This window comes from Schistocerca cancellata, chromosome 2, assembly GCF_023864275.1.
Source record: "Schistocerca cancellata isolate TAMUIC-IGC-003103 chromosome 2, iqSchCanc2.1, whole genome shotgun sequence".
Lineage (NCBI taxonomy): Eukaryota > Metazoa > Arthropoda > Insecta > Orthoptera > Acrididae > Schistocerca > Schistocerca cancellata.
The window spans coordinates 131,560,870-131,579,932 of NC_064627.1; the positions used below are offsets into that span (position 1 = coordinate 131,560,870).

The 19,063-nt window shown below is 45.8% G+C and overlaps 1 protein-coding gene across 1 annotated transcript in view; it reads right to left on the reverse strand.

The window, feature by feature from the left end:
* LOC126151735 (synaptotagmin-15-like) overlaps positions 1 to 18,934 on the reverse strand; it is a 159,117-nt gene extending 140,183 nt beyond the window's left edge. The window contains exons 1-2 of the mRNA XM_049915964.1: positions 18,922 to 18,934; positions 2,425 to 2,593 (exon numbers count right to left, since the gene is read on the reverse strand). Coding sequence (XP_049771921.1) covers positions 2,425 to 2,593; positions 18,922 to 18,934 — 182 coding nt within the window. The remainder of the gene's footprint in view (positions 1 to 2,424; positions 2,594 to 18,921) is intronic.
* Between the last annotated feature and the right edge of the window lie 129 nt (positions 18,935 to 19,063).

Below are 19,063 nucleotides of genomic sequence, written 5' to 3' on the forward strand. Positions count from 1 at the left end.
TTCGTGATGCCAATTGAGGAGTTACTCGCCCGAATAGTAGCCGCTCCGGTCAAAGAAAACCATCATATCGACCGGGAGAGCGGTGTGCTGACCACATGCCCCTCCTATCCGCATCCTCAACAGAGGATGACACGGCGGTCGGATGGTCCTGATGGGCCACTTGTGGCCTGAAGACGGAGTGCTCTTCCCTATAGCTTACGCTAATTTATTTCAGGTTTTCGAAGACGTTGGATCATTTAATTTTGGATTTCGCTTTTTCTGTGCCGACAGATCCTATGAATGGGCCTTGGTTTGTCCTAATTCTTGCCCCCAGTATTAAGTGCAGCTCTATAATTGCCCCCTGGTGTCATTACCTTTCAAGCGGCCAAGTGATCTTCATTTACCCTACTAGCCATTAAAATTGCTACACCAAGAAGAAATGCAGATGATAAAGGGATTCATTGGAGATATATATTATACTAGAAGTGACATGTGAAAACATTTTCACGCAGTTTGGGTGCATAGATCCTGAGAAACCAGTACCCAGAACAACCACGTCTGGACGTAATAACGGCCTTGATACGCCGGGGCATTGAATCAAACAGAGCTTGTATGGCATCTACAGGTACAGCTGCCCATGCAGCTTCAACACGATACCACAGTTCATCAATAGTAGTGACTGGCGTATTGTGACCAGCCAGTTGCTTGGCCGCCATTGACCAGACGTTTTCAATTGGTGAGAGAGCTGGAGAATGCGGTGGCCATGGCAGCAGTAGAACACTTTCTTTACCCAGAAAGGCCCGTACAGGACCTGCAGCATGCGGTCGTGCATTATCCTGCTGAAATGTAGGGTTTCGCAGGGATCGAATGAAGAGTAGAGCCACGGGTCGTAACACATCTGAAATGTAACGTCCACGAATAGTAGCGAACAAAAGGTGACCGAGACGTGTAACCAATGGCACCCCATATCATCACGCCGGGTGACACGTCAGTATGGCGATGATGAACACACGCTTCCAATGTGCGTTCACAGCGATGTCGCCAAACACGGATGCGACCATCATGATGCTGTAAACAGGACCTGGATTCATCCGAAAAAATGACGTTTTTCCATTCGTGCACCCAGGTTCGTCGTTGAGTACACCATCGCGGTGCTCCTGTCTGTCATGTAGCGTCAAGGGTAACCGCAGCCATGGTCTCCGAGCTGATAGTCCATGCTGCTGCAAACGTCGTCGAACTGTTCGTGCAGGTGGTTTTTATCATGCAAACGTCCCCATCTGTTGGCTCCGGGATCGAGACGTGGCTGCACGATCCGGTACAGCCACGCGGATAAGATGCCTGTCATCTTGGCTGCTAGTGATAAGAGTCCGTTGGGATCCAGCAAGTCGTTCCGTGGTGGTGGTGGTTAGTGTTTAACGTCCCGTCGACAACGAGGTCATTAGAGACGGAGCGCAAGTTCGGGTTAGGGAAGGATTGGGAAGGAAATTGGCAATGCACTTTCAAAGGAACCATCCCGGCATTTGCCTGAAACGATTTAGGGAAATCACGGAAAACCTAAATCAGGATGGCCGGAGACGGGATTGAACCGTCGTCCTCCCGAATGCGAGTCCAGTGTGCTAACGACTGCGCCACCTCGCTCGGTTAAGTCGTTCCGTATTACCCTCCTGAACCGACGGATTCCATATTCTGGTAACAGTCATTGGATATCGACCAACGCGAGCAGCAATGTCGCGATACGATAAACCGCAATCGCGATAGGCTACAATCCCACCTTTATAAAAGTCGGAAACGTGATGGTACGCATTTCTCCTCCTTACACGAGGCATCACAACAACGTTTCACCAGGCAACGCCGGTCAACTGCTCTTTGTGTATGAGAAAAAATCGGTTGGAAACTTCCCTCATGTCAGCACGTTGTAGTTGTCGCCATCGGCGCCAACCTTGTGTGAATGCTCTGAAGAGCTAATCATTGGCGTATCACCGCATCTTCTTCCTGTCGGTTAAATTTCGCGTCTGTAACACGTCACCTTCGTGGTGTAGCAATTTTAATGGCCAGTAGTGTAACAGATTCACAATCGTGTTTCCCTACACCAGTGCGTACTGGAAAGAACTTCAAATGCCTGAGAGCTTAGGTAAATTCCTAGAGATTTCAACAGGAAAAGTCCGCCGCTTGTGGTCTCGCGGAAGCGTTCTCGCTTCCCGAGCACGGGGTCCCGGGTTCGATTCCCGGCGGGGTCAGGGATTTTCACCTGCCTCGAGATGACTGGGTGTTTGTGTTGTCCTCATCGTTTCATCATCATCCAGGAAAGTGGCGAAATTGGACTGTGCAGTTGAGCGCCCCACAAACCAAACATCATCATCAACAGGAAATGTTTTACCCTTTAGAGAGTGTATTGCGAACAGAAAGCTGCACTGGCGCCCTGGGAGTGTGCTGCGGAGTACTCACAGGAACTGCGGCGCGGACCCGTGGTGCGAGGGGTAGACGACGATGCTGGGCCCCGCGGCGTCGCGGTCCAGCGCCTTCCTGCGGCGCCGGATGAGCAGCACGGTGGCCACCAGCGACAGCACCACCACCACGCTGGCCGCCGCCGCCGCCACCGGCACCGCCACCTCGCCTGCGCACAGTGCCGGGCGCAACTTACGTACACACACACACACACTGTCCGCGCTGCACACTCAGCTGCAGGGGCTGTTTACATCGCGCTGCAAGCAGGCGACTCGCTAAGAAAAATGGTCCAGATGGCTCTGAGCACTATGGGACTTAACTTCTGTGGTCATCAGTCCCCTAGAACCTAGAACTACACTCCTGGAAATGGAAAAAAGAACACATTGACACCGGTGTGTCAGACCCACCATACTTGCTCCGGACACTGCGAGAGGGCTGTACAAGCAATGATCACACGCACGGCACAGCGGACACACCAGGAACCGCGGTGTTGGCCGTCGAATGGCGCTAGCTGCGCAGCATTTGTGCACCGCCGCCGTCAGTGTCAGCCAGTTTGCCGTGGCATACGGAGCTCCATCGCAGTCTTTAACACTGGTAGCATGCCGCGACAGCGTGGACGTGAACCGTATTTGCAGTTGACTGACTTTGAGTGAGGGCGTATAGTGGGCATGCGGGAGGCCGGGTGGACGTACCGCCGAATTGCTCAACACGTGGGGCGTGAGGCCTCCACAGTACATCGATGTTGTCGCCAGTGGTCGGCGGAAGGTGCACGTGCACGTCGACCTGGGACCGGACCGCAGCGACGCACGGATGCACGCCAAGACCGTAGGATCCTACGCAGTGCCGTAGGGGACCGCACCGCCACTTCCCAGCAAATTAGGGACACTGTTGCTCCTGGGGTATCGGCGAGGACCATTCGCAACCGTCTCCATGAAGCTGGGCTACGGTCCCGCACACCGTTAGGCCGTCTTCCGCTCATGCCACCAACATCGTGCAGCCCGCCTCCAGTGGTGTCGCGACAGGCGTGAATGGAGGGACGAATGGAGACGTGTCGTCTTCAGCGATGAGAGTCGCTTCTGCCTTGGTGCCAATGATGGTCGTATGCGTGTTTGGCGCCGTGCAGGTGAGCGCCACAATCAGGACTGCATACGACCGAGGCACACAGGGCCAGCACCCGGCATCATGGTGTGGGGAGCGATCTCCTACACTGGCCGTACACCACTGGTGATCGTCGAGGGGACACTGAATAGTGCACGGTACATCCAAACCGTCATCGAACCCATCGTTCTACCATTCCTAGACCGGCAAGGGAACTTGCTGTTCCAACAGGACAATGCACGTCCGCATGTATCCCGTGCCACCCAACGTGCTCTAGAAGGTGTAAGTCAACTACCCTGGCCAGCAAGATCTCCGGATCTGTCCCCCATTGAGCATATTTGGGACTGGATGAAGCGTCGTCTCACGCGGTCTGCACGACCAGCACGAACGCTGGTCCAACTGAGGCGCCAGGTGGAAATGGCATGGCAAGCCGTTCCACAGGACTACATCCAGCATCTCTACGATCGTCTCCATGGGAGAATAGCAGCCTGCATTGCTGCGAAAGGTGGATATACACTGTACTAGTGCCGGCATTGTGCATGCTCTGTTGCCTGTGTCTATGTGCCTGTGGTTCTGTCAGTGTGATCATGTGATGTATCTGACCCCATTAATGTGTCAATAAAGTTTCCCCTTCCTGGGACAATGAATTCACGGTGTTCTTATTTCAATTTCCAGGAGTGTATTTAAACCTAATTAACCTAAAGACGTCACACACATCCATGCCCGAGGCTGGATTCGAACTTGCGACCGCAGCGGTCGCGCGGTTCCAGGCTGTAGCGCCTGGAACCTCTCGGCCACCCCAGCCGGCGACTCGGTAAGGGTTCCGACATGTAGCTTCTGAGTGATCACAGGTGCGCATTTTTCAGGTGCAGCTTCCAGGATCTTCGGTGAGGGTGTTTGCATGCTGCGCTGCATTGGCGCTAATAAGTTTTATACGATTTTTCAGGCAGAGTCGATAGTTATTTAGGTTCATGTTCCATGGATGATTTGCACAATAAATCCTAACGATAAAAAACGAATCATTTTACATCCACATCGCAGATTGGTTGTAAGTATGGCCAGGCCCAGACTTGGTGGAGCTGGGGGGGGGGGGGGGTTGGGGGGGTGTAAGGGAGGCAAGTTTTTACCCACTTCGGAAATATCGTACATCTGGGGTTGTATATGGTTACATGCTATGATCATACAGGGCGTTTTACTGTCGCATATCATAGCAATGACATAATGTCCACAGAGTTTATTAATTTTAAGTACTATGAAACAAAGACACTGTTTAATTTATGGATGTCATATTGCATGGACAAGGGACTTCAGTTGATGTATGTGAGAATAAGTACCACCACAGGTGTATTTTGAGAATTCCTTTATTCCATCACATGACTAGTTTCGGTGGCCAACCTCAGGCCCGAACATTGCCAAAAATTAGAATTCCTTGGCACATTTACTGTGAGATCCTGGTTACTAGCACACGTGAGCTAGCTTTCATCAGGCGTCAACAGACTCTCAGGTCTCACAGTAAATGCGCCAAGGAAATCACTCATGAAATTGGAGACGTCACAGTGTCAAGTGTAGGTCTCTGATGAAAGCTAGCCCACGCGTGCAACTAACAAGGATCTTACAGGAAATGCACAAAGGAAAGCACTCTTTTAGCTGTGGTAAGGCCTGAGGATAGTGGTAAAGTGCTGCCGAAACTATTCAGGTGATGTAATATTAGAAGGCGTTGGATCAAGCAGCCTAATCACTGGAGAGGCCAGAGACACACCTGTAAACAACTCTCCGCCAACGTCCTCTCGACAGCACGTATTTAGCCAACCGCCGCTGACAGGAGCGCCTCACTGTCTCACTCTTCCACTTTGGCGTCTGTCAATTCATCACAGAGTAGCCTCAGTTCACACCACAGACTAAGACAGTTCATAGGGACCAGATTAGTGACTACAGGAAGACTAAAGTTTGTAATAGCAAGATTACCAATACTGTCTGCAAGAGGCCTGTTACTGAGGAGTTTGAACAGCAACACGTCGAATCTATTCAAGTTAAGTAGATGTTCATGTAAATAAAGAGCCATATTAATCAACGTATGTCTCTGTGTTCTATAAAGAGGATACTGGCCACTTATAACAACATGCACTCTCTTACTTCCTCGCAGTACAAGACTCCACAACAACAATAAAAAAAATGGCTCTGAGCACTATGGGACTTAACATCTATGGTCATCAGTCCCCTAGAACTTAGAACTACTTAAACCTAACTAACCTAAGGACATCACACAACACCCAGTCATCACGAGGCAGAGAAAATCTCTGACCCCGCCGGGAATCGAACCCGGGAACCCGGGCGCGGGAAGCGAGAACGCTACCGCACGACCACGAGCTGCAGACCACAACAACAATAGTAATTATTCTATGGAATATAAGGAGTTATCAAGGAAAAAAAAATTGTTTGTTTTCAAATTTTGCTTTAGTGTTGCGAGACTTTTTATATCACTGGGTAATTTACGAAATATTTTACAGTTACAGCATTGTGCACCTCTTACCGTGCTAGAGACAGCTTTAGTATGCAATATTGAATTTTATTTTCCCTTCAGGTGAAGTAATTATGAACATCATTGTTTCTTTTGAATTGCAGTGGATTATACCTCAAACTTCACGAGTGAATAAACATATCGTGAAACAGTGAATACGTAGCTCCTTAAACAAAGTTTACAAGATGATGGTGGGCCAACACCAAATAATATTCTAAAAGCACGTTTGCGAGCAATGAAGATTTTATTTCATAAATATGAGTTACTCCAGTACATTAACCATGTGGCATTACTAAATGAAAATATGCAAAATATGTCTCTCTTCTAGATCTGCAATGATTCTAAGTGCAAATGTGGCTAAAGAGTTCGTTTTAGGTTACAGTTTCAATTTTGATCAATATGAGCATCTAAGAATTTTTAAGTTTCCACCCCATTTATAATTTCCTCACTATGTGTTATGCTCATCATTGGTGCAGTACCCCTAGATGTGCCGAACTGAAACTGATGGCGAGACCCTCCACAGAAAATCAATGACGTTCACAAGAAAATTGTTTACCATTTCTTCTGTTTCTGTATGTGTGCATTGTCTAAAATTTAAATCAAATCAACATTTTACTAACAAACACACTAAGTACACCTTACACACTTTTCACACTTTATTGTTGACTTATATTCAGTCACTGTATCACTTTGACTACTCACACTTCACTGTTTATTTATATCCACTCACTGCACTACTTTTTCTGTCCCTCCCTTCATCTCTGATAAGAAATTGACGTTCGAATCCACGACGGGTCCGGTTTTATATACCCATATCATCGGGTAGCCCCATCAGTGGCGATTTCCAGAATATACCAAAAAGGCTTCGAATGGTCCACAATGTCTCAGAACATTCCACAACATTCGAGAGTGTACCAGAATGTTACACGATTATCCGGGGTGTTCCCGAACATTCTGGAATCTTCATAAATATTCCAGACTATTCCTAAACATTTCAAAACATTCCGGATCATTGTGGAACATTCTGGAACATTCTGAAATGTTGTGAAATGTTCTCTAATACTCTAGAATGTTCTGGAACGTTCTAGAAACTTTTAGAGGGTGTCTGTATCAGTGGCTCACACGCCAGCTGTACAACAGAAGAAAGCGACAGTGACTTATATTTGTGAGCCAAAAGGCATTGCGTGAATCACGATATCGCAAAAACCTATTGCTCTACATAAAAGCGAAGCAACTAAAGTAATATCAGTGACTTACCTTCCCTCAAACGATTTATCCTCACAGAAAGATAACGGAGAAAGCTTTCTTTCTCAACGTCACTGCCAACACTAATGGTGTCTATTACAGCTAGTGCGGCCACTTCTCGGTAGGAAGCAGCACTGTCGAAGACATCAGACAAGCAGTGACCACTTTTCTCAACCTGGCCACTTTACCCTTCTTTCCCCTACTCTTTTAAATTTCTTGTCAAGCGTTAAACTTCCAGTTCTTATTCAGGCGCTTAACCTTTTGTTAAACGTCGGACACTTTGCTGTCAAATCCTGGTGCGTGTCCATTTGTATCATCTGATTTCTCTCTCTCTTTTTTTTTTTTTTTTTTTTTGTTTGTTTGGTAATTAGCTTGAGGTGCGCGTTATGCTCGCAGTTTCATATACACGTGCGCCAATATAAATTGCTGGGAGATCACTGCTTTCAGTTTATATTTAATTATCTTTAGAGGTAAGTACGTAAGGAATAAATTTGATCAGTTTCACACGCACTTTAATGTTATCTTACGTCTGTGTTTTATAATTAAATGATGTCTCAGTTCCTTGATGAGTCCTGTATGCGAAGCGTCCTGATTAGCCGGTAGCGTCGGAACTGGAACTTATTCCGTTTGGCTTTAGTTGATATTTTTCAATATATTGTAAACATTTATATATTTGTCAAAGAACTTGGTCATTGTAGTAACGCGCATTTAAAATTTATATGTGTCACGAATGGTGCTGAAGCCCTGTTTGTCCAGTCCTCCATCCAAAAAATGGTTCAAATGGCTCTGAGCACTATGGGACTCAACATCTTAGGTCATCAGTCCCCTAGAACTTAGAACTACTTAAACATAACTAACCTAAGGACATCACACATATCCATGCCCGAGGCAGGATTCGAACCTGCGACCGTAGCAGTCCCGCGGTTCCGGACTGCAGCGCCAGAACCGCTAGACCACCGCGGCCGGCAGTCCTCCATCCCCAAGGTAACCAAACTACTGGTCGCTTTTCGGTACAGCCATTTGAGTCAGGAAATGGTCTTGTTTTATAGCAAGAAAAACATCCTTGTGGGCAATATGATCACCTCTGGAACATGTAGGTCTTTCAGAGAAATTGCTGCTGCCTCCATGACACGGCAACACAAAAAAGTCGCGCAACAACTCTTAACAGAGGAGTAGCACTAAGTCCTGGTTCTGGATACAGCGTCATGATGGGCGTGTACAAGTGTGGAATTTCACAGGAGGAGCTACGTTGTCTGAGAGACTATCGTTACGGTATGGGTGCACAACACTGACGACTCCGTGACGTTATCTGTCAAGAATACAACACCAGACCACACGTTCCAAGTGCTGCCGTGAATTATATTTATACAGCGACTATCACGTTCTCCACATCTCTCGTCCACTGAAAACATTCGAGCACGGGCTGCCAACAGACTGGCATGCCTGGCACTGCCATAGCTCCTTGACTGGATAGATGAAATGACGTTCCCGTAGTTGTCATCCAATCTCAGTTCCACTCTCTGCCCGTCCAAATTAAATCCATTGTTCCTAGCTAGCAAGGTGGCGGTTGTGTGTCCTAATATCCAGAAGTTGGCAGAGGGTATTCGTGCGTTGCAGTTTAAAATAGCCCTTGCTCTGCTCCTTCAGCAAGATATCTGGAGCAAGTGTGAGCCGTTGTGCAGACACTTGACCGACCCAGAGCGGGCAATGTGCAGAAGACGCTGCCGGCCCATGCCGGGGCAGACAAAGGCCACCCAGTAACGAGCGCTGCCCCCACCGCTCCCACCCCCACCCCTTCACTCTCTCCCGTTTCCCGACCGCGAGGCTGCCGCCATTGTCTCTACCGCCGACGCTTTCCCTCCGTGCGCAAAATTTCTCGAGTGCCTCTTCAGCCCGAGAGCTGCGTGGCCCTTTTGTCTGCGGCGGAAAGAAGACGCCCGTTTCCCCCGAGGCCACGTGTTCTGTCCTCGAGCCGGACGTAAGCGATCTCAGTGTTACATTACTTCCCCCCCCCCTCTCCCCCCCCCCCCATCCAGTGTGCATGGAATCTTTCGAGGTGGCCTTCCAAATTAATTGCTCACCTGTTACAGCATTTAGATCACCCTTGATGCAACTACTTTCCGCAAATGAGGTGTGACACAGGACACGCCGTCTTGTAAGTACAGGGTTATTATAAATGAGTGAAGCGGTTTCACAGGTTTCCTGTAGCTATATTATTTGACATATTGCTCCAGGGCTTTCCACACACATAGAAAAATTCAAAAAGGTTTTTGACATGTTACAAGTGGTTCATATGTGTCCCTCTCCCCCCCTCGCCCTAGTGATTCTGCGGATATAAATTCAGTAAACAACTTCTTACCAGGTTCGGTGCTGCACGTCCCTATTAATCTGTTTCAGAAGCACTGTCGGGACGCGGTCGGAGTTCTGGTAGATTTTTTGGCAGACCAGGTATAAACTGTGAATCTTTCACACAGGCCCTCACAACACGAAGCGCAGGGTTAGGTTGGGAGAGCGTGGAGCCGCTGACACAATTGGCTGATCATCAATCCCAACACGACCGGTCCTTCTGTTTCTCAATTTCCTGTATAAGAATCCACGAACATCTCGCCGGAAGTGGCGTGGAGAGCTACCTTGTTGCTAGATGAAGTACACACTGTCGGTCTCCAGTTGCAACATCAGCTTTACAGCATGTCCACATACACCTGTCGTGTAATGATCTTTTGTCAGAAGAAAGAGGGGCTCTAAACTTTAACCCATGAGATTGCACAGAACGCTTGAACTTTTGGTGAATCTTGAATGTGCTGTGTGGTGCCACCGCCAGACACCACACTTGCTAGGTGGTGGCCTTTAAATCGGCCGCGGTCCGGTAGTATACGTCGGACCCGCGTGTCGCCACTGTCAGTGATTGCAGAACGAGCGCCACCACACGGCAGGTCTAGAGAGACGTCCTAGCACTCGCCACAGTTGTACAGCCGACTTTGCTAGCGAAGCTACACTGACAAATACGCTCTCATTTGCCGAGACGATAGTTAGCATAGCCTTCAGCTACGTCATTTGCTACGACCTAGCAAGGCGCCATTGCCAGTTTATATTGAGATTGTTATTAATGTATCAACAAGAGCGATGTTCTCCAATTATGGATTAAAGTTAGGTATTACATCATCTACGTACTTTATTTGCTACTATAATTCCCTTAACAGTTCCAGACCTCACGCCAACCTGCGTGAGCTTTAACGCGTGCATTTCGGCCTCCTCTAGCAACACGGTGTTGGCTCTTCTGCCAACTCATCATGCTGCATGAGAGCGCGGGGATCTCTTGTGCCCCAGATGTTGCTTCATAACTGATGATGAGTTTCTAAGAAAATCCATCCACATCCATAAGCTGTTTCACCTGTGTCGGAGATTCAAAGCATCTGACATTGTCATCGGGAGTCAGAGCTTCTAGTAATTGCAAACCGTGAGACTTCAGGATCAATCCTTTCCTTAGGATCTTCCATACGTTCGGTTGTGGTTTGTTCAGCTCTTTTTGTTTTGCGCCATTCGTCGACTTCAGGGGGATACGTGCTAGACACGCCCGCTCACGGCCAACAGTCCCTTCACTCACTGCAAGCTGATTTCCCCTTGCAGAGGCATCCTGAAGCTTTAAACTGCACATAGAACCGGTGAATGGATTTTTTAAAATCATTTCCTTGTAGGAGCTTCCACTGAAGGAAGGACGCTTCAAACCAACGATTATACAGAAATCCCAAGACTACCTATACGCTATTTTAATCTACGATGAACTCTTTTAATCTGCATAACTGTACGAGTTTCGCGAAAACTTTATGTTGAGCCTGCTGGGCTCTGACAATTGTAACACCCCCGATGGCGTCCTGGCTCAGTGTTCGAAAGAGCATTTTTGGTTGTTGTACAGGACGGCGATAGTGGGAATGTGGGCGGAACGGAGGATGTAATTCGTCAACGGCGATAAGTCATTCGTTGGAGTAAATATGTGTGTTCACTGCAGATCCGGTCTAATGCGAGAAGACCCTTCAGAGTGGATGTAGTTTATACACATGCTAGTCGGACGGAGTAAGGGGGTGAGTAGCCAAAAGTTAAAACATTTTATAAGCTGAACAGCAGAGACAAGGGCAGTCTTGTAAGAGAGAGAGAGATGGAGGCGCAGCAGCAGATGCTCTAAGCTGCCCAGTAGGAGAGCGAAAACACAAAGGAGCGTAATTAAAAAGTGACTCTTTGGAGGCATACGCAGAGGGAATTCATAGGGCTCCTCTCCTACGCCTCTGATTATGAAATCATATCTGATATGCTGCAGGGTCTGCACTGTCCTTGGACTACAATCCATTGTTTCAGCACGCAGATAAGCGCACATTTAGCTTTCTAGAACGATTTCTTTCCGTAGATAGAATGTCAACGAAATAGAAAGGCAATAAATCTTTTTAATATCTTGGATTACACGTTGTGAATGACTACTGGTAAGCCAAGAGAGGTAGGTTCAGCAACCAAATTGGAAAGGGTTTTCTTCCTTCATGCACAGAGAACCCTTTCCTTGAGATGTTGTAATATTAGCTATGGAATGTAGGTGATTGCAATGTATCTGCATTTAATCTGGAGCCAGGTTTGTGTTGTATGATGAGAGAAGGAACGCTTGTAGGTTATGCTGTTGTGTGTGAGCACGATGTACAATCCCATCAATACGTTACAAGTATCACTCGTGGAGGGAACAGTGTTTTGTATCATATTGATTGCTTTATCTCCGAGGTAAGGGAATACTAAAGTGGAAAAATTGATGGCGCTCTTATGGTGGGCGCTTCCGTATCCAAGTCAACCGAAGTGTTTGGTGCTTCGGGAGGCAGTGTATCGATTTATACTGCATATAGGGAAAGCGGATAAATGATGGGATGGATGTGTGTGTTGAGTGGCCATGACAGACGCACTTTGAAGGGGATTGTGACGAAAAATACGGGGAAGACAGCTACAGAAATGACCACAGCACTGAATATCGCTCTCGCGAACTCTGGTAGCGCCAGAACAACACAGTAGTCCAATAGGGTTAAACCTGAAAATTTGACAAATCGGAAATAATTTCTACAAAAAGTTTTATTGTTTTACTGGCTTCATTTGTGGCCGAGTATGACTGTCCTAGGTTTTCTTCCTCAGCGAAGTTGTGGAAAAGTGGTGGGGGGCAAAAATGTGCCCGAAAAAGTGGTATTTTTTAGGTTTCGGTGTTATTTCTCGTAAACGACTCACAATATCGAAAGCATAGTGGAATCAAAAACAGTAGGGCATGAAATTCTGCATTGAATGAGACCATTCGCATATTTATCGGACCACCCGTTTCCATACTAGTGCTCTTCAAAATTGGATCAATTTTACATGTTCATGAAAAAATTTCATTTTAACCTATGTTTTTTGGTAATATCGTTGAAACTAACCCTCCTGTCAATAATGTCGTTCGTAAAAAAGATATGGAGAGATGAATTCTGCATTCGATGAAACCAAAAGTGAATTTATTGGACCACCCATTTGTGCGCAGCTCCTCATTAAAGTTGGACCGCTTCTCATCATCAATGAAGACAATTTCAAATGTAGTTCTTTAGTAATTCTTATGAACACCTATTTAAATACAGAACTATAGCAACCCATTGTCTTGTACTTATTAAATATAGTAATAGAATAAAATATTAAAATTTGGTAAAATTTGAAAAGTAATATTAAAAATGTTTTTCATATGTCGAGGGTTAAGAACTGAGATCCCGTATCTGACAGATGTCAGAAAAAGTCCTGGCTCAAAAAAACTTGTAAGTTAAAAAATATATGTTATAACAAAATGATGAAAAAAAGACAATGCACAACCTGAGAGTAATAAATGATTATGCTTTAAATAAAAAGATCAAAGTCATCAAAATTTGTATTAAAAAGTTATATTTTTTAGCTCCCCTGTAAAATTTGTCTTTTGTCAGATACGTGGTCTCCGAGAGGAGGCAGGAGAGAGAGAGAGAGAGAGACACTCCTTGAAATTAAGTAGTGATTATTATATTTCGTAATTACAAAATATTACATAAATGTATGAGATGAAAATGGTAAAAGTAGGTATGTACACAAATTTCACATACGTCGACGTATAACGTACACATATAGATTTGTTTGGTGAGCGTCTTGCATGGTGCCGTGCCGTGCTTGTATTCAGCGGTTAAGCCTACCCATTTCCAAGAGATGTGTGCCACTAGCGTCTTTATTGGGTTATTTTACCGAGTTGCAACTGTAGCACTTGCCTTTTGGCAGATATGTATTTAACGAATGTCTGCCACATATGTACAGCGCACGGGCAAGCACAAATTTCCTTTTCTAGTTTTTTTTTTTTTTTAAGTCCGCTGAAATGGTCTGTGTTGGCTATATTTACGTTTGCTGGGCGAGTTGAAGCGGTTTTGTTAAGAATAAACGGATTGAGTCTTTCGGGTTCTAAGTCATTGATACGTTTTTTAAATCTGTTGTTCATTTGTTTAAATAGTCTTTACACTGAAAAAAAATTTTTTAGTATAAATTTTAGTTGGCCAATAACTGCTATTTTTAAAATTTCTTTCAGGTATAAGATGGGCATTTGCTTGAAGTTTATGATAATTGAAAAGGTATTCTTGAATGTGTATTGTTGACTTTGTATGAACTGCAATATTTTGGACACACTTGTTCATGCAATAGCTTGGCACCCATATCTTAATAGTACTTATAAGTTGTACTGCACCCACTAGTTCTTATAGTTTTACACTGACGGCTCACGCTGGTGGATCCGGGCAGATTGAAGCAGGGGCACCGCAGACTACAACTAATTATATTTCACTTTATGTAATTCCTGTTGTTGATACCTCAATGTTTTTAAATTGTTATTCATTTACTTAAATACTGTTTTAATACAGAAGTAATTTGGCTAAATTACTGCTCCTCACGAACTAGTATTATTAGTCTTCCAATTTTTTTAATCCTTTGAGCTGTAAGAGTCACTCATTCTGCTGCCGTAAGCAAACTTTTGTAACAAAAAGCAAGTGGAATATCTGAATATTTATGGTAATTAATCTGAACCCCTGTTTTCAAATAAATATCTTTTCTGCCACCAATGTTAAATTTTATTTCCTTGCAACTTATCGCTCCCAGCACCACGTTAGCTGTCCCGGTTCAGTACATTGCACTCGATTCTTTCTGAAGGTGCGTAAGAACCATTAATTGCTGTCGTTTCGTAGACCCAGTCTAGAAGAACATTAATTTTCGATAGGAGCTGCCCCAATCTGTTTCGAGTAACGTATTCAAAGCACAGCTTTCAGAAACAAAAAGAGAAAAAAATCAGAGAGGCGAATTTTCGGGCGAACGCTGTTCGTGGAGAAATCTGTGGTCGAGAGAACACTGACGGTGACATTAATTTCCAAAGTGGAACCGCAAATTCTGTAAATACCTCCATCAATAAAGTTGGGACTCATTCCTCAGCAAGTCTCGACTCTCCCTCTTTTTCCGTTTGCTTTGGAGATTTATAAGTGGGAGAAGAGCGGCAGAAGTTGGCAGACGGGCTAACACTAGCGGCAGCAGGTGGAGCAGAAAATGGATTGGACATGGGTGGAAGTGGGCGGGGATGGTCGGAAGGAGGGAGGGGGGTTGGAGGGGAGGGGGGGACGCTTTAGCAGGCAACTCAGCCAGCGCCTCAAAGGGAATTCTTGACGCCGCCGAACGAGCTACGCTTTGCATTTATGCCTTCGGCCTACGTGAATTATTCATACATAGCTACAGGCAGAAGCGAAATTTCATCACGTGAACGACACCGTGACAGCAGTGTAGCCACGTGGTAACTTAGTACATCGTATGAGGAAACGAGTATAGAGTTTTACAGATACAGATATTCTTTTTTTCTCTCTCTTGAGTTACAACACCGCCTATACACTGCAGAGACAAAGAGATTTCTCATGAGTGTACACCGTAGCGAAATTTTCTCTAACTAAAGCAGCAGTACGCATGACTTGAGAAAGCCTAGTAGAACAACAGTACGAGCTATGTAGATTTGAGAGAGGCCAGATACATCAGCTTCTACGGAAGTAGGTTTGGACCTTCTATTCAGTCGCCATGCCGCACAGCCTAAAATATGTAACTACCGCTGCTGTCATGAGGTACCTTCGATAGATATTATGAAAATGGATGTGTGTTTTTTTGTGTATGTTACGTATTTCATCCTAAAGCACAGGACCGATTTCCAGAAAACGTGGTACACATATCCTTCACTGTCAGGCAACAACCGATGTGGGAGTAAGAACCGTCTACCTATCATAGTTCGGACGATATAATTTCATAAACAACGAGATTAAATTTATCCCTTCCGTGCTACTAACTCTTTTGGCAATAAAATTCGCAGACAGTGTCCACATATGTCGTTAAAAGAACCTACGAAAACATGTCATGTTACCACATACGAGAGATGGCGTCATAAACACACTTGTGCGTGGAAAACGGCCACGTCATGCTAGACGTTTAAATTTACTACTTCTTTGCTACTAACTCTATTCGCAACATACACTCCTGGAAATTGAAATAAGAACACCGTGAATTCATGGTCCCAGGAAGGGGAAACTTTATTGACACATTCCTGGGGTCAGATACATCACATGATCACACTGACAGAACCACAGGCACATAGACACAGGCAACAGAGCATGCACAATGCCGGCACTAGTACAGTGTATATCCACCTTTCGCAGCAATGCAGGCTGCTATTCTCCCATGGAGACGATCGTAGAGATGCTGGATGTAGTCCTGTGGAACGGCTTGCCATGCCATTTCCACCTGGCGCCTCAGTTGGACCAGCGTTCGTGCTGGACGTGCAGACCGCGTGAGACGACGCTTCATCCAGTCCCAAACATGCTCAATGGGGGACAGATCCGGAGATCTTGCTGGCCAGGGTAGTTGACTTACACCTTCTAGAGCACGTTGGGTGGCACGGGATACATGCGGACGTGCATTGTCCTGTTGGAACAGCAAGTTCCCTTGCCGGTCTAGGAATGGTAGAACGATGGGTTCGATGACAGTTTGGATGTACCGGTCACTATTCAGTGTCCCCTCAACGATCACCAGTGGTGTACGGCCAGTGTAGGAGATCGCTCCACACACCATGATGCCGGGTGTTGGCCCTGTGTGCTTCGGTCGTATGCAGTCCTGATTGTGGCGCTCATCTGCACGGCGCCAAACACGCATACGGCCATCATTGGCACCAAGGCAGAAGCGACTCTCATCGCTGAAGACGACACGTCTCCATTCGTCCCTCCATTCACGCCTGTCGCGACACCACTGGAGGCGGACTGCACGATGTTGGGGCGTGAGCGGAAGACGGCCTAACGGTGTGCGGGACCGTAGCCCAGCTTCATGGAGACGGTTGCGAATGGTCCTCGCCGATACCCCAGGAGCAATAGTGTCCCTAATATGCTGGGAAGTGGCGGTGCGGTCCCCTACGGCACTGCGTAGGATCCTACGGTCTTGGCGTGCATCCGTGCGTCGCTGCGGTCCGGTCCCAGGTCGACGGGCACGTGCACCTTCCGCCGACCACTGGCGACAACATCGATGTACTGTGGAGGCCTCACGCCCCACGTGTTGAGCAATTCGGCGGTACGTCCACCCGGCCTCCCGCATGCCCACTATACGCCCTCGCTCAAAGTCCGTCAACTGCACATACGGTTCACGTCTACGCTGTCGCGGCATGCTACCAATGTTAAAGACTGCGATGGAGCTCCGTATGCCACGGCAAACTGGCTGACACTGACGGCGGCGGTGCACAAATGCTGCGCAGCTAGCGCCATTCGACGGCCAACACCGCGGTTCCTGGTGTGTCCGCTGTGCCGTGCGTGTGATCATTGCTTGTACAGCCCTCTCGCAGTGTCCGGAGCAAGTATGGTGGGTCTGACACACCGGTGTCAATGTGTTCTTTTTTCCATTTCCAGGAGTGTATTTTGTAGACAATATCCACATATGCATTTGTATATACCTACTCAAGTACAGCATTATACGACACATAATTCAAGAGATATGACATCGTAAAGGCCGGCCGAAGTGGCCGTGCGGTTAAAGGCGCTGCAGTCTGGAACCGCAAGACCGCTACGGTCGCAGGTTCGAATCCTGCCTCGGGCATGGATGTTTGTGATGTCCTTAGGTTAGTTAGGTTTAACTAGTTCTAAGTTCTAGGGGACTAATGACCTCAGCAGTTGAGTCCCATAGTGCTCAGAGCCATTTGAACTATTTGATTTTGACTTCGTAAACACTGAGTTGCCCGAAAAATTGCCGCATTATGCCTGAAGTTTAACACATTTACTCAGTACTACAAAGTTGCTCGTACACTCGAGTCAAATTAAGTCAATACCTGAAACCTGGTAGCGCTTTTGATAGCTTTCAACACAGTAGTCATCTATAGAGCTATGAAGAGGCGTTGCCATACAGACGTTAACAAACTTACGCGAAGCATCTGCGTCCAGCGTGCGGAAACTTTCAGAGATCATGCGTTTTTTTCTTCTTTTTTTTAATAGCATACTGTATTTACACATTTGTACGTGCCGCGCTGGGTAGCCGTGCACTCTGAGGCGCCTTGTCACCGTTCGAGTCCTCCCTTGGGCATGGGTGTGCGTGTGTTGTCTTTAGCGTAGGTTAGGTTAAGTACTGAATAGGCCTAGGGACCGATGACCTCAGCAGTTTGGTCCCATAGTACTTCAAAAGAAAAAAGGAAAAAAAAACGTTTGTACATTCTGCATATTTCATTCCACGACTGTTCGTTACTTCAAAGGTGTTTTAACAATACATAGAAATCAAACTTTTTCGATACTTCACAACAAACATAGCTTTTTTTTCGTTTCTAATACAATATTGGCAACCTAACAAGGGCAATGTCGTATATGTGAGCTAATATAATTCATAAAAAATAAAAAGCGCATCGTGAGGAAGAAGATCCTCAACAATTCATTTTTCATTTCTCTTGCAGGAGAAATAACATAGCAACACCGATAAATTTAATCATAGGTCAATATTTGTGTTCAATTCTTCATTTCCACTGAGGTAACGAGATTCCAATTTCCAACTATCATATCTCACCATAATAATCTTCGATGTTTGTTTTTCTAATTGCAGCTGCCTTTATGATATTATCAATTTTCAGGAAGTTAGTTAACAGTTTTTGTTATTCGGCAGTAATGATTTGTAGCAGTCAGCGGTTTTATGTCCCACAAACATCTTAACAACCCATTTAGGTAGACAATGCTCCCGTTACCAAGTTTTCAGACTCATCTTATGAGGTTAAAACAGTTAAAAGTATACCGACATATTTGCGGCGTCCATAAAATAAAATAGAGTGAAACAGATTGGACTGTGAGTTCTTGATTTTAAGACAAAGGCTCACAGTCCAATGTGTTTCGTTCCATTAATTACTACTGTAGCTACTTTTGTAAAGTTGTAAATATTCATTAAGTACAACGTTCATGTAATTCACTGTTACAATTTATTCTGTTATAATAAACATGATTCGAAAGGCAAAATTATTTACTTCCTGAGCTGTTGTTCTAATGTTTTTCGCTCATTCAGAAAATACGAGCATCAATTTCAGAACTTCAAAGAATTCAGCTGTGCTGTACCTGGCTTCGTCATGGCGATGGTCACCTTCTTGTTCCGAATTAATTAGTCATCTCAAATAGTGCAGTTTTCAGCTTAAGCCTCCAAAATTGTTTCTCAGGATTATGCAACAGCTTTTCGTTCCTAATTCCTATATTCTGGTAG